The 25,339-nt window shown below is 36.0% G+C and overlaps 2 protein-coding genes across 3 annotated transcripts in view; both read right to left on the bottom strand.

Moving 5' to 3' along the window:
* LOC124169776 (uncharacterized protein DDB_G0271670) overlaps window positions 1–3,418 on the bottom strand; it is a 113,002-nt gene extending 109,584 nt beyond the window's left edge. For both annotated transcript variants that reach the window (XM_046548509.1, XM_046548511.1), the window contains exons 1-2: window positions 3,288–3,418; window positions 2,949–3,016 (exon numbers count right to left, since the gene is read on the bottom strand). The gene's annotated coding sequence lies outside the window, so the exon portion shown is untranslated. The remainder of the gene's footprint in view (window positions 1–2,948; window positions 3,017–3,287) is intronic.
* A 6,791-nt stretch (window positions 3,419–10,209) lies between these two features.
* LOC124169568 (NADH dehydrogenase [ubiquinone] 1 alpha subcomplex subunit 6) lies at window positions 10,210–11,045 on the bottom strand. Its single transcript, XM_046548209.1, has 3 exons — window positions 10,868–11,045; window positions 10,674–10,789; window positions 10,210–10,514 (listed from the first exon to the last, which is right to left on the bottom strand). Exons 1-3 carry the CDS (start codon window positions 10,992–10,994, stop codon window positions 10,386–10,388), a joined length of 372 nt encoding a protein of 123 aa, XP_046404165.1. The 5' UTR covers window positions 10,995–11,045; the 3' UTR covers window positions 10,210–10,385.
* Between the last annotated feature and the right edge of the window lie 14,294 nt (window positions 11,046–25,339).

Below are 25,339 nucleotides of genomic sequence, written 5' to 3'. Positions count from 1 at the left end.
AGGTTGTATTTTTTAAATATACGATATATGCACTATCATTTGTGTTTCACTTCTTGATTTTTTATTGCGTGATTTCGCTGAAATTTTTAAATTACTTATTTTGTATGACTAGCTCTTCACACAATTTTCATCATTGTTAAAAGAATTTTTATTTTTCCAAAAGCTAATCGTATATTTTGTGAATGGGTGATTTCATCCATCAATATACTTTATTTTGTATAATAATTATTATTCCACACGCTTTATTCGTCACACATCGATCGGTTTCGACACACCCGTGTCGTTGTATTGTCACGCGCGAGTCGCGTATTTCCCGAGAAAATGTCACGGGTGTGCCGAAACCGGACGAACTGTACCAAATAAAGAGATGAATTAGCCCTGGAATAATAAAATCACTCCATAAATAGCAATGTTTTTTAAAGGTTTTTGGGTATTTTATTGGGAACCTTACAATAGATATTAGAAATCACAAGAAAAACCAATAAATATATTTGACGAAACCGGGTGTGGAATTCCCGCCAGAGTAAGCGGGGGCCCTTCCCCAGAAAAAACTTTAGGATATATAGGGAGTTTTGCAGCTTTCTGAGGGACACTTTACAAACCATTACACTATTCTATAAGTACTATTAATGAAATTAAGTAAAATGGATTTAACTTAAAAATTTCTCTGAGCTCCTCTGGAGGGGGGTTAATCTCCCAAAACCCCCCTTGCTGCGCCACTTATCCCTTAGTAAGTAATCTAGTAAAAGTAATCGGACTACTTCCAACGATTACTTCTGCAGTAATTTGTACTAGTAAATATTACTTTTACGAAATATAATTTATGTTTTTAATTTATTCCTTGCGGTGAGACAGGAATCGTCACTTTCCTTGTAATCGTTACCTGCTCGTAACAGAAGCGGATACAGATGGGGGCGCAGGCGGCGCGCCCCCTCCCTCCCCCACCTTGCGGCCTCCCTCCCCCACCTTGCGGGGCCGCCCGTATTGCCAAACATTGCAGAACCACAATTGTAACTCTATTGTACCTTCACACACAAATATAAAACTTTTTTATATCATAAGATGGCTTTATCTTTTATTTTTACATGATCACTTAAATTAAAACCTTCTTAACCTTTGCATGTAACTTGATTAGTTTTTATTACCTACGATAAAAGTAAAGGTAACTCAATGTATCTTTTGCGCCCCCCTTGAGTTTTTTCTGTTCCCTCTGTTGGCTCGTAATCGACGATTACTGATAGGCCACGCACATAACTTCGAGTCCCTGAGTACTATTAGGCTTGATTAGGTTCAGCCACTCTTATGCTGTAGCCTACTCATGATGAGCACAAAATATGTCACCCCTTGCGTTGTTCTATCAGTTATAATTGTATGCATTGCAAGGAAAATTGCAACTCTATGACTCGTTTATTCCACATTTTGACTGCAATATTCGACAGTTGTCAGGCGGTCTCTATTGGGGACAATCTCGCAATAAGTAATTTAAATTATAACTGTAATTTTACTTTTAAAACCTTTTTTTTTGCTTACTTTTTAAAAGCAGTCATTTGTACTCGTATAATTGATAAATATTTTCGATTGAGCTAAGTAACTTTTTCTCATTACTTTTACCAACACTGCATAAAACAAACAACTGAAGCATGACAAGTCCACTATAATCTAAATTAACGTTTGGAAGCAGCAGGCTGGTAGCTTCGGAAGCGAAAGATTAAATGAAAATTCTGCCCATGCGCAATAAATGTAAATTTAAATAGATCTAACACGCGTGCGTCACATTCGGCGGGCAAGATGAAGATACTCGAAGCGGTTACCTATCAGCTGTTCGCACAACGCCAATTCTTCAGCCTTCTCAAGGTGAGGTTTAAATGCCTAACCCGACTATCCCACAACCCTATCATGTACCCAGTTCTCCAGTGAGCCAGCAAGGCAATACAGGCTGACAAAAACTACGGCAACCGTACTAGGTCAAGCGACAATCAGTATCTCGGTGCACAATTCGTTCCCTAGCGAAATTGCCGTCACCCCTAGCAACCTCAATAATTGAGGCCCTTTAAAAGCCAGCATGGTTGGGGACGGCCACGCCCCGTCCACATAAACACGAAAAGTCGACTCTTCCAACTGTACCGTTGCTAACGTTACCGTAGCCAGCCAGACAGGCGACAAACAAAAACCTTCCTACAACCTACACACGACCATCAAGGGTATTATGAAGCCTTCATCAGGAACTTTATCGCAGTAATTATTTCATCAATTTGGGTAATGTCTCCAACTCCAAATTAAGTGTTCGACGTAACTAGCCTCTATGAATAGTTCGATGTAAGTAGTCTCAATGAAGTCCATCCTTTCATAACCTCATCGGACTCAAAAACACGATATTTAACGATAATAATACCACAATGGAAGGGGCTAGAAATCAAATACAGTTAACCTTTGACGCGATCATGCTACACTGAACTAATACCTTTCTCTTCACGCTAATAAATCCGCAAATAATATGAAAAAGGAAATTAATGCAAATGTATCCAGAAGTTTTTCAATAACATAGACGATAATTGGAACAAAACTTCTATCACGCACTCTTGAGCACATGCTATTATGTTACACATGACACCATCATCATATTCGTGATTCAAAGAGATTGAGCAACGACGTTAGAACGCAATGAAAAATGATCGGAAAGGGAACGTTTCTTGCCCATTATATCACAAGTAAGAGAGTAAAACAAGATAATATGATACTCTACACACTGAGAGATTGCGATACCACAACGACAAAATACAATACAAATATGCACCATTTTTCATACAGATCTCATAGGTAGGTATGCCTCAAGCAATATCAGCTCACATGGCTACATTTTCCAATGAATATAAAATTACAGTGACTTATCGCCTCGCTGCCGCAATTAGTAAATGAAGCAGGAAAACTTAAATGGTTCATTTACTTACATTGTATGAGTTCCTGCTGAAGAAGACCTTCGTGGTCGTAGCACACGCGCTGCAGTGTCTTATCCTCGCTGAAAGAATGCAAATAATCCAAAATGCAACACGCTTAATGAAGACAGGAGACGAAAATTAACGAAGATGGGCAATGACAGTGGAAATGGCTTCCTTCTTTTTCTGTTCATTACTCTCACAAGTCTAGGATGAAGCATATCCATACAAGGATACGCGTTTGTAAGTAAAGGATATTTTTAAAGTGACATCGCTGCCTTTCGTAAAGATAGACCACCCTTGCACAAGTCGATTATAAGCAAAACTAAGGAAGTTTTAATAATTTAAATTTACCTGCATGAGTGAATACACAAAATTTCGGAATTGAGTCGTAAAATTAACTGGAATTACTCGTCGCTAACTCCCCCCATCGTCGTTCGATGTCGTCTGCTCCTGGAAGAACTGCCCGTGTGAGACATATGACTGTAGAAACACGACCTCAATCATGACGTCAGCTGAAGCAACAGATGGAATCGTCGCGGTTTCGATTACCTACACTAACATTCCATGGCGCTCCTTGTCCTTCATGTAGTTCACGTTTTTACTGGCAGATGGTATTCAACACACGAATTACATTAAGCGCCACTTTCAAAAGAACTACAGCAGACTCATCTTAACATTTCGTGAAAATTAGCCACATTTTACGATTCATCATTAGAAAGAAGCAGCAGCTAAATCTCTCACATTCTTCCATCTCATGAAATAATTAATTTTCACGGTTAAATCATCCATTTTACTCTTTAGAAAAATTCATGCTGCACACTCACGACATAAAACACGTAGATTGCGGTTTTACACGTCGCGTCAAACCAAATATTTCTCATGATTGCTTTAAAATGGGATAAAATGTCTGAATGGAATCTCGTTGCCTCTATGTTTGTTCAATTTTTCCACTTATAAGGATATAAATGGTGTAAATCTAATTGTCTTAATCACTAAATCACAACTTTTCTACTTCTCCAATTTTAATAAAACCTCGTTTGTTTTATATAATGGAACCTGATTGGCAACACCATGTTTCAGGGAATGAACACTGATGCGCTTCTTTCCTGGGAAAAGCATGTTATAAATCTAGGTACTCAACTCAGCAGTGTTTCCTAAAGAGGCCCATAAGGCCCACAGCTGTGTCCACTACTATTCTTCTAATTTAATTATTTCCTATGGGGAATTCTACGCCCATTTACTACACACCGGGTGCTTTCCATTCGTTGACACACGTCGACACAAGTCGACTTGCGGCGCGGTTTCCGTGTTCCATTCTGTGTGTGTCGCCGACTGTTGTGACACAAGTCAACAAACGGTAACGCACAGGAATAGGAGAGTTATAAACAGTTACCGCGAGTCAACACAAGTCGACGTGTGAGTCGCATGAATGGAAAGCACCCACCATACTCCACTGCGGAGTTACTCGAGCATTGAACATTTTCAAAATTCAAAAGAGAGCTTATATGATTAAGCTACATATCGATGGCTAAGTTCTAACAACACGTATCTCAAATTCAGCCGGTTTGAGACAAGTATCTTAATATGAGTGTAATAACATTAAAAAATAAAATACAAGCAAAAAGCAACTCTTTGTTTGAAAATGAATGTTTCTTTTTCAGTTTTATGAACTTTTGGTTTTTAATTTCAGTGTACAAGTAAAAAAAATTAATAATTTATATACAAAATATATAAAAGAGGATGTCTGTTTGTCTGCTCACAGTGTGTTTCCATGGGACCGCACAAAATGAGACCAAATTCAGTACATAGGTGCAACTCATGCTCCCAAGCCCTATAACGTTACTTTCGGTTGCGTCTAATGCTTCCTTTCCTCATTAGTGTTTGTTACATCACATCATACAACTTCTGCAATTTGACATCCGGTCACGTAGGCACACCTCTTGACGCTCCCAAAGGGATAATACAATTGAAAGGATGACTTATTCGTCCATTTATCTTCTCGGGGCAAACCTTTTCGCAGGGGTAAGCAATAACACGATGATTTTATGTCAATGCACATATGCACAAATAACAATCAATTATGTGGAGCTGGGAATAACCTGATCCCGTACAAGATACACGGAAATCTTTTTTCCCATTGATTACTGTTCAGCATCTTCCATTCACCACCTTACTTCCATTTTGAGTCAACCGTGGGATAGATTGGGGGAAGTTCCAAGTTTCCCACTTCTCTTGGTAAGATCCATCCCGAGCTAAGCCAGATGGCCTGCTAGTTGTTAATGAACCACATAGAACCCAATGTAGCCTGTAAATGTCTCTGTGTGCTATCTGTTCCTTGTGTGTAAGTACATATTTACTGCTTTACTACATGCCTAGTCAAACTTTCATGACTTTGTTCCAAGTTCTGCCATTCATAACCACTGTACTGGTAGCTGCGACTGGCATGTCTGATTTGTGCGTACCAAGAAAGCCATCAGTGGCTTTAGAACTATGATCTTTAGGCTTTAAAACAAGCTCCCAAAGGATATAAAAGCTCTTATGAGAATGATGGCATTCAAGAATATCGTTTAAAACTTCTTGTCAAAATGCTTTCACTCCATTAATGAATATTTATCATCGTAATTTCTTTTGTATCTAAATGTATTTTTTCTGACTTGTTTGCACCTAAAGTATTTTATGCAATTATATTCTTGATGTGCCATATACAATGTATGCAGGGGCACTGCTAAGAATTAAGGCTGGGGGGTTTTAGGTGCAACTAATACCGGGGTGTGTGGGGGTATGGAATACCCACCAGGATAAGCGGTAGGTGCAAGATTAATAAATTGCAGAATTTTAAGATAAATGGTTCAAAATGGTGAGTTTTACGGCTTTCTGAGGGGTATTAGATTCTGCTTTCTATTAGTAATATCAATCCAATAAAGTAAAATGGATTAAACTTCAAAATTTTTCTGAGCTCTGTGGGGGGGGGGGGGGTTATCTCCCAAAACCCCCCTCGCTGCACCACTGGATGTATGCACAGACGCAGATCTAGAGAGGGGCTATCCAATTTACTCTAGATAAAATTGTAATTTTGTTCAGTTTTTTAATATATGCAGGAGAAGGTAGGCCCATAGTCCACCCCCTGTCCCTATCCTGGATCTGCTGCTGTGTATGTATAATACTAGTCATCTGGCAAATAAAACATATTAATACTATTACAACTTTGTCTGGTTTACTCTTGACAGTGCTCTCCACCTGAAGGTCTAATTGGAAGAATATTTTAGCTCTGGATTATTTTACTACAAAGTATACTTTCATTTCACATCTGACAATGAGTACAAGGTTGAACTTCCTAGACCTGTTGGTAATGAGGTGGTTTCTGTTGCTCACAGAAGATAAAGACCACAAACATAGATGTGCTCCTATTCAACACAGCAAAGGCACATTCACAGAATTTCAAGAAGTTGTGTTACATGCAGTTCATCATCATAGCAAGATAAACTCAGTATGGAGGGGGAGGCCATGGTGCAAATCTACCCAAAATTGTTGCAAAAGATGTTTCGTTCCTTCAGTCCACTCCCTCTGCATAAACCCCTCCTCTATCATAAAAAAACTCTGAGAACAGCATGCACAAATTAAGATAAAACTATCTTTGTCTAAGAATAAATTTGAAGGATATAATTCACTTTGAACAGTTAAAGCACAGTTACATAAATATGTTTGACCCTTAGTTACAAGCTGGATGCCGCAATCCGCAAGGATGACACCAGGGCACACTTGCAGCTTTTTTGCCGCACTCTAATATTTTTGGCTTTCCTAAACATACATTAAAATTTTAGGGTATTTTAAAGCATTTGGATAAGTTCTAATAATTAAAATCACTTCAAATATTTTCCTCTTTCATCTATAAACAAAAATAAAGCATATTAATATGCAAAGTTCTTGATAAATACTCTGAATAATTTTTCTAAAGGAATTGCAGATGATAATGTTCTTGGCCGAGGAAAAAGTACAGAAATAGAATACCAAAGTGTGCCACCAGTGACCTCTACGCAGTAAACGCGCTATTTTGAATTTTCAAAAAATTAGGCAAAATCCCTGCTTAGCGTGTAACTATGGGTTTAACTATTCACTTAACATTTTTGCATCTGTAAAAATAATATTCAGCCAAATTAAAGCAGTAAAGCATAGTTGACAATTTTTAAAAAGAAGGGAACTATCGTAGAATTTTGCACAAAATATATGGAGTTGTCAAAGCATGGACTGTACTAGTCACATATTGTTGCAAGGCTGGCTATTTAACCTCTTTATTTATCCTCCCAACAGAACTGTTTCCTTCCGCGAAGATCATACTTAACGAATCTTGCTGTCTTTCAGTGCCGTCAATGCAGTAGACAACTCTAATCAACTTGGTGCTACCTACCTCAATTTCTCCAAGGGTTTTTACACTCTCCATCATCAACTTCTCCTTCATAAACTGAGCCAATATTTTGGCATACATGGTAGATTCCTTAGCCTTCTTTCTAGCTTTCTCTCCAAAATAACCTAGCATGTAATATTCACTGGTGCCCCTTCTTGGTCTCCTGAGATGTCTGGAGTTCCTTAGAGCAGTGTCCTTGAGCCATATCTATTCAATTCGCTTACTAATCACCTTCTGTCCCAACTTCTTTATATTGAGAGAGAGAGAGCCACAATTCAGAAGAAAAATTCTTATTCTACCACATCTATCCACAATGTCTATCTATACATACTATCGACAAAGATGCACTTTCTGATGCAGGCACCATTCCATTTCTCTGAAGCAATTAACAACCCATCGTATACAAAAATGAATCTAATGCTTCACCTTATTCAAAAAATACCACCAGAATACTTCAGGTAAATTACTCAATTCTCCTTTGTATCCCACACCTTTTTTTTATTCTTTCCATACTTCGGCAAAAAATGAAACTTTTTTATCAACAATTTAAAATTTCTCCCTTCCTCAACTTAATAACTTGAATAACCATATGCTGGGGGAAACCCATTTGACTTTTTTTGTGATGAGCAATCAAAATTATGAATGCAGTAAGAAATATTAGAAAACAAAGGTAGATTGGACAAAAACAAGAGATACAGAATCATGCCATTCACGTGACTAGACACCATAGAGTAACCCAAGTGTAATTCGTCCTTAACAAAAATATCCAAGATCATAACCATTGACTTTCATGAGAAATTTAAAACTAGGAAATTGATCTTCTTTAACCTGGGTTGGAATAACTGAACATCAAACCCTTACTTTTCCCAATAAAGCTACCCACGTTTTGTTCCAGTAAGTGGATGTATTTACACCGTAACCATGGAAGAATTCCTTCTTTCAATACAAAGTTGATGTAATCCTATTTTCCGTCATCTACTGAAGTCTTTGTAACTAGAATCAATCTTTACATAAATGCTGCAGTTGATTGATTATGAGAGAATTAAGCTCATTGTGGCCAAGTAATATGTATGTAGTTTTTAATTTTAAAACTGCAGAGTTACCGGCCAGTTCGTTTACCAGCATTATTTAAATCATAAAATATTAAAGTTCAAGCATATTTGATGCAAAAGAAACTTGATTTTCAAAGGATTCTGCCACATTGAATCCAGCGGTCTGTTATGCAGACTACTCCAACACGGAAATATGAGTCCTTCACTGATTCATAAATGCAAGTGAAGAGAAAATAATAGCTTGTTAAATTTAAAATGTGCTCCAAAACTTTCATCGGGATTGAACTCGACAATCCTGATAAAAATTTCATTGATGAAATATACCATACATAATCATGTAAGAGAGGCACCTTCACACCCAGAAACTGGAGCTGAAAACGACAGTGTCTATTTTAAAAGTTCCCCATCTGCCTCCAAAAAGTTTCAGATATCGATGGCTAAGTCCTAACAACACGTATCTCAAATTCAGCCGGTTTGAGACAGGCATCTTAACCAAAGTGTAATTATGTTAAAAATATAAAATACAAGCAAAAAATAACTCTTTGCTGGCAAATAAATGCTTTTTTCTCAGTTTTATGAACTTTTTGTTTTTAATTTCATTGTACAAGAAAAAAAATCAATGGTTTTTTTTTTTGCTCTCCTGAAAAGTTGCTATTTTTGAGATACATGTTCTTAGAACTTAGCCATCGATATGCCGGGTGACCTTGGTGTCCTGCATGTCATCGAGGTGTATGGAGAATTTGCTTACTTACGTGTGGGAGGTATTCCCTAAAAACTCAAGGATGTAAGCAAGGGTACATATAATCTATTCACTTTATGTCTGCGGATGAGCTTTCGTGAGAGCCCGGACATTCTCGGATGGCTTCACTGATAGGGGAGGGGTAGTACCGACAGAAAGACGAGGAGCAAAGTTAATGTTGCCAAATGTTCATAGCCACCCTACTTTGTCACCAAAAACGTTTGAGTCATGGGTGGCCACAGGTATTTTGGCTGAGACAACATACCTACTCATTTGGAAGGTACATATTGAGGATAATCCTTTCACAGAAGCCCATGAGATTGTCAGCTACCACGCTGAATGAGGCACCACTGGTGGAAGACATACTTAAAGACATACAAGTCGAACAGTTTGGCAACACTGTTCCATCAGCAAATTCACGATATTAACTCGACGGAGGTCTGAGAGCTGGTCAGAGGCCACCACGCCTGCAGTCTCCTGATTGGTATAGGGATAATAACGTTTCAAGAAACATTCCCTCCCTTCACCCCACTTGCTTTAGCTTTAGGACACTTGCAAAGATAAAATGAGCAGCGAATAGTTTCATTCAAAGTAATTGCTATAACACACCTGTTTATGTGTCATATAATTTTTTTCTCAACTTCAACGCTTATAAGAAGGGTGCACCTCTTACATGGGCTAGGGCAGCTATCATCAAGAAGTATTAGTGTACAAAAGAGCATAAGCAGGAAATAATAAAGTGTACCATGCATGAAGACTATCTGTTCATCTCATTGGATCCAGGTTATATGGCTCAAGCCCTTTGTAACTGTAAAAATTGTACCTCTTATACATGTTGGTAAGTCAGAAAATAAAAGAGAAAATCTCAAGTATGAAATATAAACACATTTTAGAGAGGTGGAGCAAATGTGTGAACCGTGATATTAATAAAAATAACAAAATACACAACGAAACCGTGATATGCAAGTCCAAAAAAAGCCAAGGATAGGGCGTTAGCCAAGTGCATACGACCCAGAGTAGGAAGAGGAAGTTCCAACTCTTAATTTCTTTGTAAAAATCACTTCTAAGGGCATACCTATATAAGGTTTTCAGATTAATTTATTATTGCATTACAATAATCAAACAATAAAACTACATCTTATCACTTTCTTGAACGTGAGAAGCTTAATTTATATACAAGGGCAAATGCCAATGGATTTCGATCATAATGGCAACACTAAAGTTGTACAGATATTCACCTATTCGACAGACCACAATCATTCATGGCCTGAAAAAAATTTTGAGAGAAAGTCGGTAGGTTTAGGCTCAATAGTATCCTTGAAGTATGTCATAATGTGGCCCTTCTGCTTCCACTTATTTGCGACTTCTTTTAACTCCATTTGGCCCTGAAGGAAATAATAACCAAAGCATAAATTAATTACGTTGCCGGTAATACTATCTCTCGCCTGATAATTAAACAACCTAAAGTCGCAGAAGAAATTCAGAGAAATATGCTAATGATTAATTTCATGCCACATAGAATATTAAGAATATATTGCCATTACCTTGATCACCAACATGTCGATAACTCTAATATCTGTCACGTGTTGATGCTTCATGAATTCTTCCCGCAGTTTGGCTCGGCATTGTGGAATTGATTTTGGGATATCAAAATCCAAAACTTTAAAAAGATAGCAGACACAGTTACACACATATTTTTTATTTAACAAATACAAAATAGAGATCAGTTCCGTCTTACCCAAGTACGGTATATGTCGGTACCATGCTTTATACAAATTTAAGACCCTTTTTCGTGCCTCTCCAGGGTCCGATGAGAGAATTGGTTTTACGTGCCGAATTGAAGACCTAACACTTTGAGCAGCCATTGCAAAAGCTAACTCCTGAATTTTCGTTGGTAACTTGTTTATCCGTAGTTGCGCAAGACCATCACCCTTATCGCAGGAAGCGGGAAATCAAATTTATAATAATAGAAACTAATTCCTCACCAAATCATTTAACAATTTTAACCCCGATAACTACATATAATTTTAATAAGTCCAAACGTATTTCCTAACTAGGGAAAAGGAATTTTAGAGAAATAAAGTCGCGAGTGGCCGATAAAATTACGTTTGAAATACACGGACATGCGTTTTTTTTTTAAACTCACTACCAGTGGCTACCTACTGCTTTGATTGCTAAGAATATATGCAGGTAACTAATTATGCTTACGATCATTGGTCAAGACAATGACCACATGATTCATCAATCACAAAGCACTTACGTGAACATCTGTAAAGCCTCACTTAATTTTTAAACGGCCTTGGAACTGCTTGTGCTGACACATTATAAGGTTTGAGTCGACTAGGAATACTTAGTACATCAAAAGTATACATTAGACTTATGGAACAAGTATAACAGCCTTAAACATTTTTTTCCTTTGTACACTATCACATTTATTAAATATGTAACCCATATGATTCAGGCATCTTATGAAACAATACATATGAAGATTCAGGCATAATGGAGGGTTGCGTACTCGAAAATTGCATTAATATAAGGACCATGGCATTAATATCACATTACTACCTTGTGAAACCATTGCCTGAAGGTAGTGTAATATATTCTTCATCTGCCTATTCCCCAAATTATTAACTCGTTTCACCAATTTACTCCCATTTGCCTCTACTATAGTACCACTATGGTACACACCAGTTACACCATCAACAGACAAATCTAAGCAATTCTACCAAGATGCTAACGTACTAACCAAGGTTTTCCACGAGTCTTCCCATACCAATCCTTTCTATCTACCATATATATTTGTTCCATCCTATTACTGTTCGCCACACCTCTCCATATTTTCAATAAAGAAAAATGGTTCCTCATTCCCATTGAAAATACATTCACCATAGGTATCCACGGTGGGTCTGTGTGTTGTTCCCCATTTTTATAAAAAAAACTATTTTCTTTTACACTTTGATACAAATCATAAAATTACTAATGGAATTTCAAGGCACAGGCCACCTTGTAAACAACATTACGATGTGTGTGTATAAATAATGGGAATTCCCACATTACCATTGTTTTGAACAGGGAATTTCATTGTCCTCACCACTGAGAGTGGGCAGCACAAATCGATGCTTTTGACTATTAAGGTTATACTCAGGCCTCTATTCCCTGAATATCATCATTTCCCATTAAGAGATTCACCCTGAGCTGCTAACGATTCCCCACCCAAGTTACAGAAAATCTCAAGGCACAAATTCAATTAGAGAAAATTTTCTTCGAAAAGTTTTTGCTAGACTTATAATTCAATACTTAGAAACACAATCCATAAATAATGCCCCATACTTACTCCAAAATGGATATTTTTATTGAAAATTGGTCACCCATTGAATCCAAAATTCTTCGATCAGAAAATGAGCATGTTGCTCCACAGAATTCCTCTCACCTTTAACTTCAAGCCTGAATCCACCAATCCTCTTACATGGTATGTTCTTTTGATTCACCAGAGCTTGGACGACTGAAGTCACCTTTGAATTCTTCCGCTCACATTCCCCTCATCTCCCAACCCGTTTCTTTCCACCTAGACATGGACGCTGACCATAAAAATTCAATGACAGTGACATATGTGCTAACTTTCAGTAGCATACACCTTACACCTTGGTCACTACGGCTCTTACCAGTCACTTAGAATTAAAAATTGAGTTCCAAGGATTAAGAGCACAAGCAGCAATCAATATCCCAGCAACATATTCCGCATTAACATACAACATCCATGTTAATAAAATTAACGCTGTGTAGATGTCTGCCAAACAAATTAAGGACCCACCAAACAACGTTGCAGGGACATCCAACAGTGGACATGGAGGTCCATATTACAACATCTCTTAAATATCTTCACAACATCTTATGAATAGATGATGGGTAGGCTAATCATGGTTTTTGGTAATCCCCAGAGACAAACAAAAAACATTTTCGCCCTTTAATTCTATACAGAACATATGCTACCTAAGGATATTGTTTGGAATAACAATTTTTAAATTTCATAACTTGGATATCTATGCAATGTATGCAATTTTAACAACTCGTCTTGGATGTTAAAAATAGCATTTCTATGTAATGCTGACAAAATATCCACCATGTAATAATGTATTGGATATACCAACCTTATTTATATATATCCGATAGATATCGTCTGCTGCTGCTTGGAAAGTGTAATACTAAGATTGAATATCAAGTATTAATTCTAGTACAGAGTATTTTTGAGGATAAATTTCATATTCTCAGCAGGACTGGCGGTGGCACAGCAGAGTGTACTCATTTTCGGTGTCGGTCAATGGCGTACCCATGATTGAAACTAGGGGGGGAGGGCATGGTTGCTCAAGTTTAAGCATGGAAATGGTGAATGAAACCAAGATTTTAAGAAAACTAATACAGTGCTGAATTAGTTTTTAAAATTATTTGCTTGAAAAAAAAATTATTTTAGCTACATGTCGCATACTTACATCATATTTCGTGGATTTACAGAAAACTTTCTTTTAAATCCAGTCCCAATTTTCCTTATAGACTTGCGAATTTTGCTCCTGGGGGGGGGGGGGGGGGAGGGGCAGCTGCACCCTCCTGCCCCTCCTTAGGTACTCCCATGGTGTCGGTGATAACCAAATCACCCTTATCAGAGGTATAATAAGCACGCTCTTTCCAAAATGAAATTCTAGTAAAGGAAGAATGCAACAATAGATTTCAATCAATTACGTGAGATTGGAAACTAAAGCAGTTTCAACCCTTCTTCAATGCTAAAGTAGGTGAAAGGCTAAATACATATCCCAAAGAAACAACTCTTCTATGAGAACTTCCTCAGCAATTTTCACCATTAGCGTCATACTTTCTATGCAGATTTTGTGACCACCCCATTGAGAAACTAGTTTTGTTGAGGTGAGAATGGTATAGTAAAGGAGTTTTGACGTGACTGGCTAAGGGAGTCAGATACTGCAATGAACTTTTTATCAGACAGCAAATAATTGAGGCTCTACTGTACTTATATAAAATACTGATGAGTACATGTGTTTGAGGGAGTAGAGAGAGGATAAATAATCAACACAAAGTCATTTCCATTGATTTTATTGGTATAATTTACACTTTCACTTCTGAAATGAACCCCTTTAATACTTTTCAATTGTATTTCCATAACTTTACTTCACAGACAACTGAATTTATTTATTTAATTTTAATAATTCAAAGTTTATTACTTGATGTCTATTTAATGTATATGTATATGAAAATCAGAACATTGGACAAAAGAAATTTTAAATACAAAAAGAAGGCTGCAAATTAGCTTTCAAATTCACAAAATTGAAAAAGAGAAAAGAACGTCACAAATTGACAAATAATGAACTTCTTATACAAGTTTCATGAATGGATACAGGAATGAACACTTGATCCACGGAGGAACAAAAAGTTTTCCCCATGTGTCCCTCCTGCCTGATCGCCTTGCCCAGAGGCAGGGGACGCGACCTCAACAGCACATGCTCCACAGGGCTGCCATGCGCTGTGATTGCCTTCCTTCTAGGCAATCACCTTGCCTTCTAATGGCATGGGACTGTCGCGTCCAGCAGCACCAACAAGTCTATGGGCTGCGACTGCAGGATTTTACTTCTTTCCAAGGTAAAAGGTGGAATATATCTAGATAATATTCTTGCATCGAATACAATCACCATGCACATACACTGGGCCAACAGCAGGGACAAATTATTTCATTTATCCAACCAAAATTGCAGTAGGCCTAACAGAGTCATTAACTTCTTCTCCTTCCACATTTCTCCCTAAACAAGTCAATAACTGCACAATAAGAGGTATTTCTTGATAATCAGGAGTCGTAATACGCTCAGCACCACATCAGAATAACTTATTGTAACACGCAAATATGCATAACGAACTTCCGAACAAATATGTGACTTTAAGGTCATTAACTCTATAATGCAGTTAATATTCCATCAACTAAACCGACCTGACAAAATTAAAATAAAAAATTACCTTCATTGAACTAAATCCATTATAATACCACATATAACGCCTCATAATTTACTTTAGCCATTAATTCACTTTCTGCTATGCCTACAGCTGTATGGAAATTTCACATGTTCAGCTTTTCAAGCAAATACAGAATATAGCTGCGATGAATCATTAAAATATGTAAATCAAAATATTAAAAAAAAATCACTGGTAACCCAATAAATACATTCTGAGAACTATAGATGATGAAAATTCCTCATACTTCAAGGCAAATAGCCAAAACCTTTGGCACAACTTCTCAATGTGTGTCTCAAGAAAAAATATGCTTCCGTGGGGAAAGTAAACAATGATGATTTTTGATTTTAGGAACATTTTTCTGAGCGAGAGGATAACCTGACAAGGAAAAACCCAAACCTGAATGATTAGTTGTAATAAAAAAAAGGAAGTAATGCCCATGATTTTGTGAACTAAAGCACGGTAAAAATGTTGCAAAAACAACTCTTCAGAAACACTGGAGTGTGAAAAGGTGTATGTGTATTATAATAAGTTTAATGTTTAGCTGCATCTATTGATGGCTCATTCAGTTGTCAATCTTAGGGTATAGAGCATGATGATCCTCAGTATACCCTGACCTTTTTGAACTCTGCTAAATAATTGAACAACTGGATCATCAAAATGCTAGGACAAACCAGAGCTTCATGAAACAAACCTAAATATTTTCATCATAAAATATAGTTCTGTAGAAATGGAAAATACCATATCGGAATAATTGGTTGCTTAAAAAAACGACTGAAAAATTGAAAGCCGGAATGAGAATTACATGAGAATTGATCGTAATATACATTTCATTCTAATTGACTAACATGATTCCAATGACGCAGGAATAAAATCAAAAAAATTGCCAAGCACATCATAACATTCTTACAGCAGCGGACAATAACATTCCAAATATCAACAGAATATTTTGCTTCCTTCTCAATGGTGAACAACTCACATGCATCAAACTGTCCTAGCTTGAAAATGATAAAATCCCATAGAAAAATATAGATGGCTTTTGGAGAAGACAGAATAAAAACCAGACTTTATAGTTATCCATTTACAAGGCAAGCAGTTTCCATAGAAAAGGAGAAGCACTATTTGCGACCACTGAGAGGTTTCATGCGTGGACCATTATCGAGCCATGTCAGTGGTGGAGGACAATAATATTGGAAGTTACATAAAAGCCTTACAGATGATTTCAAAGGACATCCTCATCCAACCTTTAAACCTAAGACATTTTTTTGCTGCTACTATGGAAAATGAACTAAGTTTTGCAAGAGTAAAAGACATTCAAGCAGAATTGCTGCATTTTTAGACTTTGAGGGACGCTTGCAGAAAAGATCTCCAGGATTCATTAAAATGATAAGAGCAAGATCATGATCAGGAAGATGACTGCATTCAGTGTTCAAAGTTCAGAAACATCGTTTCAGCCATTGAGCAATTCTACAATACAAGAGGGTAGTGACAATGCATCCGACTCTAGGAAGGTTGAGAAGACAAACAACTGCATAAGCAAAATGGGTTCATTTACTAATACAAAAGCCCTTAGCTTGGAAATGTGCTCATACGCATCACAGCAAGTTTTTGATCACCCAACACTGTGATATTTCAAGTCATCTGAATTTATCAATTTCAACATTACTTGGAGGAACAACGCAATACTCATGGTAGAACAAAGGAAACACTGTAATGTTCCACAAACTTTTCAATGCTGTCAGATAGATTCAATGGCCATTGCTTCATAATTGAGACAATCTTCTTCTGTTTGTCTTGATAATGTTGCTACAGCTGCTGAAGCTAGTGAAACCATTATAAAGTTCATGGAACAGTACTGTGTGTTTGCTTTTGTTCTGCCATGGACTTCGGTATTTACTAAAAAGTTAGATTTATGTGGAGATTTGCCACAAAGCAAAAATATCCAGAGCTTGCCACAGAAATTAAAACATAGACATTAGACATCAATTAAAGCTATTGTTAAGGCTGCTTTTTTCAAATGGTTATGAAACACCATGAGTATTAATAGTCATTAAATTTAAACCCATTTTTATCAAGTCACTCAATCTTTCCTCAACTTGACCCAACACTATTTCAGCATCAAATAGATACTTGGCTCTTCATTATTTAACTAATAAGTGAATGCACCATCGTAATTAATATGGAAGTTAATATCAATTGTCTAGGTGACATTTGTATAGCTCTTACAAATATTATTTCAACGATGCAAGGAAATGGAAAAGTGAATTTGAAGGAAAATTGATTATCTATTTACAGCCACTATAGCTCTAGGCACGAAGTAATGGAGTTAGCGATTTCCAGCATAAATTAAAAGATAAAAAGCCTTTAAAGGAAATTTATATTATGTACTGCTTCTTTGTGACATATGGAAGTTAAAGGCTGAAATCATATGCATGAATCATATAAAAATTTCCAACACCCATTTTTCATCAAACCTGCAAACCACATAATTGCAACAGACTTTTGTACGGGTATACACCCAAACAAGGATGAATTATATTTATAACCAATTATTCCTCTGGCTATAGTTCAGTATTTAAAAAACTAATATGGACCTTCCACATTAGAAGTGATAAAATTTCAGATATGATGACACCCTATGAACTCAGTTCAGACTTCATGATATTAATTACAAAGTCCAATCACTGACTCAAACTAAATACATTAAGCCTACCTCAAGCCACTATTATTTAAATGAACACACACACTATCGCAAAAAAAAGTCTCGATGACAAATTATGATGGCAACAAATGATGGTTCTTTTAGCGACAAATACGGCAAATTATCAAACTTGGAACTAACAAGTATTAAATATAAGACTATCATATGCACAGAAAATACTTAATCATTTAACTATAATACTGAGTGATCCCTAATAGAATGAAATAAAATTTACATCCTCAATTTCAAATATAGATACCATGTAATAATCCAGCCAACTCCTCACAGCTTCAAGCCTCATGATTTCGATAAATATATACGAAGCATCATTCATGGATAGTGTTAAATAATGGGGCCACCAAGAACAATTAATAGATGTGTAAAAAGGAAAATTGAAAAACATTTTCCAATGCCTGACAGTTAACTCGGGTTCTAATGTTCACAAATATAACTCAAAAACACTTCAGTGCAAGGGCATGCAGTTCAAATGACTCCTCAATATCTTTCATTGCAATATTTGGAAGCAATTTTAGCTTCCCGCATTCCTAAAGTGTACTTATGAAGAGATTTTTATGTAAAAATATACAAACCTTTGGAGCATACGCATGGGGCAGGGATGTCATGTACAGCTGAAGAAGTATGGGATTAGTAACAATTAATGGCAAAACGTTCTAATCAGATAAGTGCTTGTTACTGAAAAAAGAACGAGTAAGGACTGCTCCCACTGAGGAAAGAAACAGTGTATGCAAAATGACCTACCTTATATTTACCAAGAGAGAACATTCTAAAAGGAAGACTGCCACTCCAATCATCAGACTATGTGATAAGTGCAATTATCAAAATATGTATCTAATTAAAATGGCAGTGAATTTGGTAAAACAACCAACTGCCTGGCTACAAAAACAGTAATAGAAGAAAATGTATGGTGCCAACTCACCATTTGTAATGTTTCGGGCCACATGGCAAAATGTTGACTTTTAAGAATTATGGATTCAAGCAAAACCACACCACTACGCCGGGGAGGTGCTCAACATGTGGAAAACTGCAAATAAATACTGGTACTTATTTTTTCATTTGGTGGACAGCAATGCCTACCAAAAAATAAATATCATTTATAGGTAGGATTCCCAGTTAAATGACATGGGGTTCAAGCCTGTTGTTTTCTGAGTGTTAGTAGAAAATAATTAAAACATAAAATTAAAAGAACTACATGTATGAGCTGAACTTTTTTGCATGAATTAGGATTTTAATTTAAATATCGTAAAAAAATTTGATCTGCTGATAATATAAGTATCAACACAGTCCAATTATTTGCAAATGAATTATAATGTAAATGTTTAAAGAGATAAAATAAAATATAAATAACACTAATTCATGCACTAATCATTTCATGTACCATCCAAATACCACAGACCCACAAATTATGGAGAATTGAGGCAGAATCTGAGTATGAGGCTCCTGAGATTTACAATAATTCAAAAATAGCCCACGAACTATCATATCGTACACAAATTAAAAAAATACCATTGAAGGACGCGTTACTTTGATGCATCAGTCTGTATTTTATCAAACCCTAGCTCCTAAGACTGCTCAAAGGTGATTACTCTTTGCACTAGCTTGCAAGATCACTGCTAGCTCTGAGTTAAGAGAGACGAAAAACATTGACAATTGAAGGAAGTTTGCCATAAAAACAAGAGATGATAGGCATTTTATGACATGAAACTATATAGTTATGAGTCACCTATATCCATTGAACTTGTTGTATATCAGCACAAATGAAAAATAAAAAAAATCAAAGGCACTGAAATGCAAACGCATATGATATTAAAAAATGCGAACTTAGCTCCCTATCTGACAAGTGTCGGAACAACTAGGCAAAGGTTTCAACAACTGCCAAGAAAAAAAATTACCAAAGATCAACTGATCAAGAAAATAGGAAACAAAATATTAGCCTGTGTATCAATATGTAATTATAGATTGCTGTTTCATTAGATCTGTGGATTTGAAGCAATCAATTCCATACACTAATTCAAAAAATAAGTACAGCCACAAATTCCCTCAAACAATAATAAAATACCCCTAATTCAGCTAACCTTATTGCCACGCAAGAAACCTAAATATTTAAGTTCCACTCAGCACATGATACACAGCCACTAATGGCAAGTTATTAAGGCCTACTTACACAGTACATTAACCCGTACAAAAGTTAATGTCTGTTTGCATGAATGATTTTTGTGGACAGGAATGGTACATGTACGAATGCATAAACCAAATTAGAACAGGTTCTATTTTCTGTTCATGCATTCGTATAAGTTGAGTGGTCACATCATACATTTTCGTGTTCATTCATGCATTCTTACATTAAGACATTAACTTGTACAGGTCAATGTACCATGTAAACATGCCTATAGGTCATACAAACTATTTCTTTTTCTTCATTCCACGCTGACAAAAATCAATATGCTTTCTATATATCACTTATTGATTAATATTCATCACTAACAGAATCAGGAAGAAGGAAATTTATCTCCAGATGAAATCATTCTTATGCAGATAAAAACCCACCTTCAACACTTACTGAGTTTAAGATAATTGCATTTCAAGGAGCCACAAAGCAACGATTCTGCAGCAGCTCAATGTGTAATGTGAAAGAGCAAATATAAGCAAAAGCATATTTCCTAGAGCAGCACCATGGGCTAAGCACATCCATATTTTTCACATATTCTATTTTATCAGTGAAAATTTCAGTTAATAACCACTTACATTAGAGTTGGTAACCAAATAAATTTTCCTAATATTTGTTTCGGTCAGAATCAGAATGACTGACATTTGGCTAAAGAAACACACAAACAAATTCAATGCAGACACGGTCAGCAAATAACTCCTACTTGAGCAAACGCAATTGATAAATGCAGTTAGAAAACCCTAGTATATTAAAATATTCCATATTAAATGCTGTATACTCACAATTTATCAACCAATTTCTATGAACTCATGAACATGATTTTAAATCTCAGTATAATTTCTGATTCTACATGAGTATAATATAATACCACGTGAGTAATCAAAATTAATTTGAGATTTTATGACGCCACAAAAATTGCACTTATACCACTTGGAATTGATCACAACATTACAAGCATGAAATTTTCAACGAGTAGTAACAAGTGATTTATCATCAGGTATTTTCCAGCAAGAACTTAACACAAACTAGTTATCTATTTAGATACACCAAAAAGTCCCTTAATAATTGCTACTTACAAACATCTCTGAATTAGCAAAGCCTTACCGGTTCAGAAAGTATCATTCACATTCAAAGATAAAAATTGTAGAAAAAATATTGAATGCCATGACCACATCGAAAGGGCTCAGAACCATTGCATGCCTAGCATTTGTCAAACAGCTATAGAATAGTGGATCGCCAAATTATTTCATGAGCACAATTACAACATGTAGATTGGTGATGTATGAAGTACACAATTTAGGATAGATCTCCAAGACAACTAATAACCAAATTGGATATATAGCAAAAAAATTGAATGTATACATGACAACTGCACTACAATGAACACAAATGATGTAATCAGCTTGTTTGTTTAACCCACATAAGAATTTTGGCAAGAAAATATGTATGATTGGGTAACTGGTGACATAACTCACAGGAAATCCAAGGGTTTCCATTCTGGTCGAGCCAAATTAATTTTTTTGCAGTGCATATCTCCCTTCAGGGCTAATATGTTTGCAGCCATGTGCTTGACAGTGTTCAGATTAAATTGTTTATGGAGTGATAAAAAAAATGTCCAATTTAGCAAATACATGTAGAAGGTACATTATTAGTACTTGTAATTGAGAGAACTACGCCCCTAAAGATGACCTAATAGGGGAACCTTGGTGAAGCTGCATAAGTGACTAGAAAAATTATCTATGGACTCTCGATAGTGATAATTATGAACACAAGGGTATGGAATAAATAAAAAATACTTCTTCTCTTACAACAGATATACGTAATTGCTTGATTAAGGCTATGTGCAAAGGCACTGCATTGCTACGAAATTTGTCCTCCGTCTGATGATGAAGAACAAAAGGCCCATCAATTAATATTCCCCCACATGAAAATAACCTTTTAAAGGAAGAATATTTGAGACAATACCTGAGACAGGGTTCCCACTCTAGCGAAATTATAAAATTCACGGTTTTTTCCAGGTTTTCACGGTTTAAATGCCGTCAAATTCACGGTCTGTTGATAAGCCACTTCAGGCAGAAATATTGATGAAGTAACAATCACCGCCCGCACGTTAACTAAAAATTTATCAACCGTGACAGGTGCCGTGAATTCAAACGTAGCAATGAAAGTGCTATTTCTCATGACGTCACCTATCGATATCAAACTTAAGGTGAAGCTTAAGGTTGTGAGTGGCAAAATGGAGGGAGCAGTGAGGTGGGGAAGTAAAGAAGTGTCTGATTTTTCGCTAGGGTCAATGAACACTTTGTTTGTCGGTCTCCCAATCACAGGCTCAAGATCAATGTGTCGTCATGGCACAAGGACCAATAATTGCACTGCGAATAAGCGTGTGGAGATAAATGTGTGGAAAGTGTCTGTATGTGGCTCGGCCTCGAAACATGATTGAAATATCTTTTTTTCTTTTAATCTGTCAATTGTAGTTCTTTTTCTATAAGTTTGAGAGATTTTTTAAGTTTTTATGACGAAATTCACGGCTATTTCCAGGTTTTTTCACGGTAGACAAAATTCATGGCTTATTCACCGTTTTAAGGTTTTCATGGTTGAGTGGGAAGCCTGTGAGATCAAAGCGAATACATTCACACAGCTGAAGAGTACCACAAAAGAAGCATTCCATGACTGTTTCCTAAAGTGGAAAACCCATTGGGACAAGTGATTCCATCGGGGAGAGGAGTACTTTTAAGGGGACAAAGACGTGTACTCGTAAATAAAGTATACGTTGTTTTATAACATCAGTCTATGTATTTTTTGAACAGATCTCGTAAAATCCACAATTAAGAAAGATTGAAATTATATTCAATAAAAATTCTGTCCTGAAGATTGAAATTAAGTATAAATTTCCATAAACACAAGGAGCATTCACATGGTTCTGAGCCTTAGAATGTATAAGTAACCAATGGTTTGCCATAGAATATTTCAGAGCGTGGCATTATCTTCCCAATTGTTAAACAATATGCTAGGGTGTGCTAAAAATTTAATACACGATAAATTGATCCATGTGAAAACCACAACATAAAATTTTGCAATCCTTCTCAAACTCAAATTTTTATCACTGAGAGTATTCGAAATCGAGATTTCTAAAGGAAAACAGCTTGCACTCTAACAATTTACAGGTTTCACGCAAGAAACCACTGCATTAGCAGATTCGTGCAAGTTCACCAATGTAGGAACAATATTATGGAGACATTAATTTGTCGTGCAAACTTGCCTTCCTAAGCCAAAGACTGCATCCTTGAGAAATGTGATATCACAATACATAATGACATTACATTAGGGGAAAAGAGAAGCATAACAAGTCAGCAACCACAAACCCCCCGGCACCAGTGACAACTATTATTGTTAATAGTTCAACGTAAGCATTTTCATCAAAATTATCAATTTTCAAGGAGTGATGTAATATTTGATTTGAAATACTGCATGAAGAGAAGTGAAATGCTAATACTGGTGCCTTAGGGGGCTTGCAGAAAATTTCCACCACCAACTAAAAACGGCTATTTCACCATTCCCTGCATACCTGAAAATCTTGAACACGGCTGTATTGGCAGAGGTAGGAGGGATCAGGGTAGGATATTACGTCAGCCCTTGACTGATACACACCAAATAGCCACATGATATAACTATTATTGAATTCTAGAGTAAGTACATAGAAATTATTATGCAGTGAAATTTGCTTCTTTTTAACATTTTACTGTACAGCAAAAAACTTGATTCTCTGATGCTAAAGATTCTTAATCCAAATTTAAGTGCTTAAAAGACTCACCTTGAAACTTCTTTCCATGGACAATAATACACAAATAAGAATTGCTACCTGCCACTCTTTTATGATCACATTTGGCTCATAGAAAATTTCAATAGATGCATTAGTCCACCTGCATAGTTTAATTATCTCATAGAAAAATTTTAACCCTTACACGGTAATGTAATTACCTCATGGTGTAATTATCGCAACTTGGGGACACTACAATGAATGATTTTCATCACCGATAGCAAAGCTAAGCCAATATAGTAACATACCTAATTTTAATGACATTTTTGAATTAAAAATTTGATAATATGGATATGTAACAAAAAAAAAGCTTCTACCATCAGACGTGCTTGATCACATGAAAATCTTAACCTGAAAACCTTAACATTAACAGACTTGAGGAATACGACATGATTAATAAAGAAATACGGCATACCAATGAATTTATGGGATTCATTCCTAATGAGATGACAATAGACTAGTAAGGCAAGGCAGCTAGTTCAAATATAGCTGTGATTGAGTATAAGTCCTTATTTCATGTACCACTCATGATTGTTTGCAAATTCTATTTATAGGGATTTTTATCTGGAAGGATAATATCAATATAGCAAGCAAGGCAGGAGGGGGAAGATACAGATGAGTTGTGAAAGATGATGGTGACAAAGCATGAACTATTAGTGGGAAGATTTCAGTCTACAATCTACCTACGAACTTGGATGCTGTTTTTCAGAAAATCATGAAAACAGTTTTCCTTACCTAAGGATGTGAGATTGTAAACTGGAAAACTACAGCAAAATTAAAATTATTGTTTAGTAACTTTTCACATGCAAAATTACAGATAATACGAATGAACAAAAAATAGCCTTCCTCCTATTCTCAGCTCTTCCACCTATTTTAAATTATCCGCTATTCTGACAAGTACTGAACGATGAAAATTAATGTAAAACCAAGTAATTCTATCACTAAATTTACAACTTTCACAATACAAAAAAATTGCAAAAAATAAAAATTAAGAACAAAGAATTGATTTACTTAAATGCCAACATCCAAAGCACTATTTACCAGCCCTAGTGAATGCTTAACAAATTACACCATGGGTACAATTTTAAGTTATAAGAGAAAACTTTCTCACAACGCAATTCCCAAATTTGGTTATAGAATAATAGAGATAATGACAAAAAAAATAATATTCCACTACCTTGGTCTTCTTTCTTAAGAAGTCCTTGGAGAAAGTGAACCATTTCATTGTTACATATTTTCATAGAATTGTAGCTTTACTTATGACAGAAAGAAGAGTTCAAACTTGAACAAGATAAATTAGTGAAGTACACAGTATAACTAACTCTTTAAATCAAATATGGCCTGGTAAATTGGTGTGTATCAGAATCCAGGGCTTTCTTACCTTAGGGTAAATGGAAAGTCCTTCGCATAGAATGTAAATTCACCCACCATAAAATAGATTTCTTACTATGAAATCCTTTTATTGAAAGCATGGTACAAAGAAAATTCTTGGAATTTC

This window comes from Ischnura elegans, chromosome 12 (genome assembly GCF_921293095.1).
Source record: "Ischnura elegans chromosome 12, ioIscEleg1.1, whole genome shotgun sequence".
In the NCBI taxonomy this organism is placed as follows: domain Eukaryota; kingdom Metazoa; phylum Arthropoda; class Insecta; order Odonata; family Coenagrionidae; genus Ischnura; species Ischnura elegans.
Note: the sequence above shows the minus strand (reverse complement) of the source record. Positions and strands in the feature narration are given on the sequence as shown.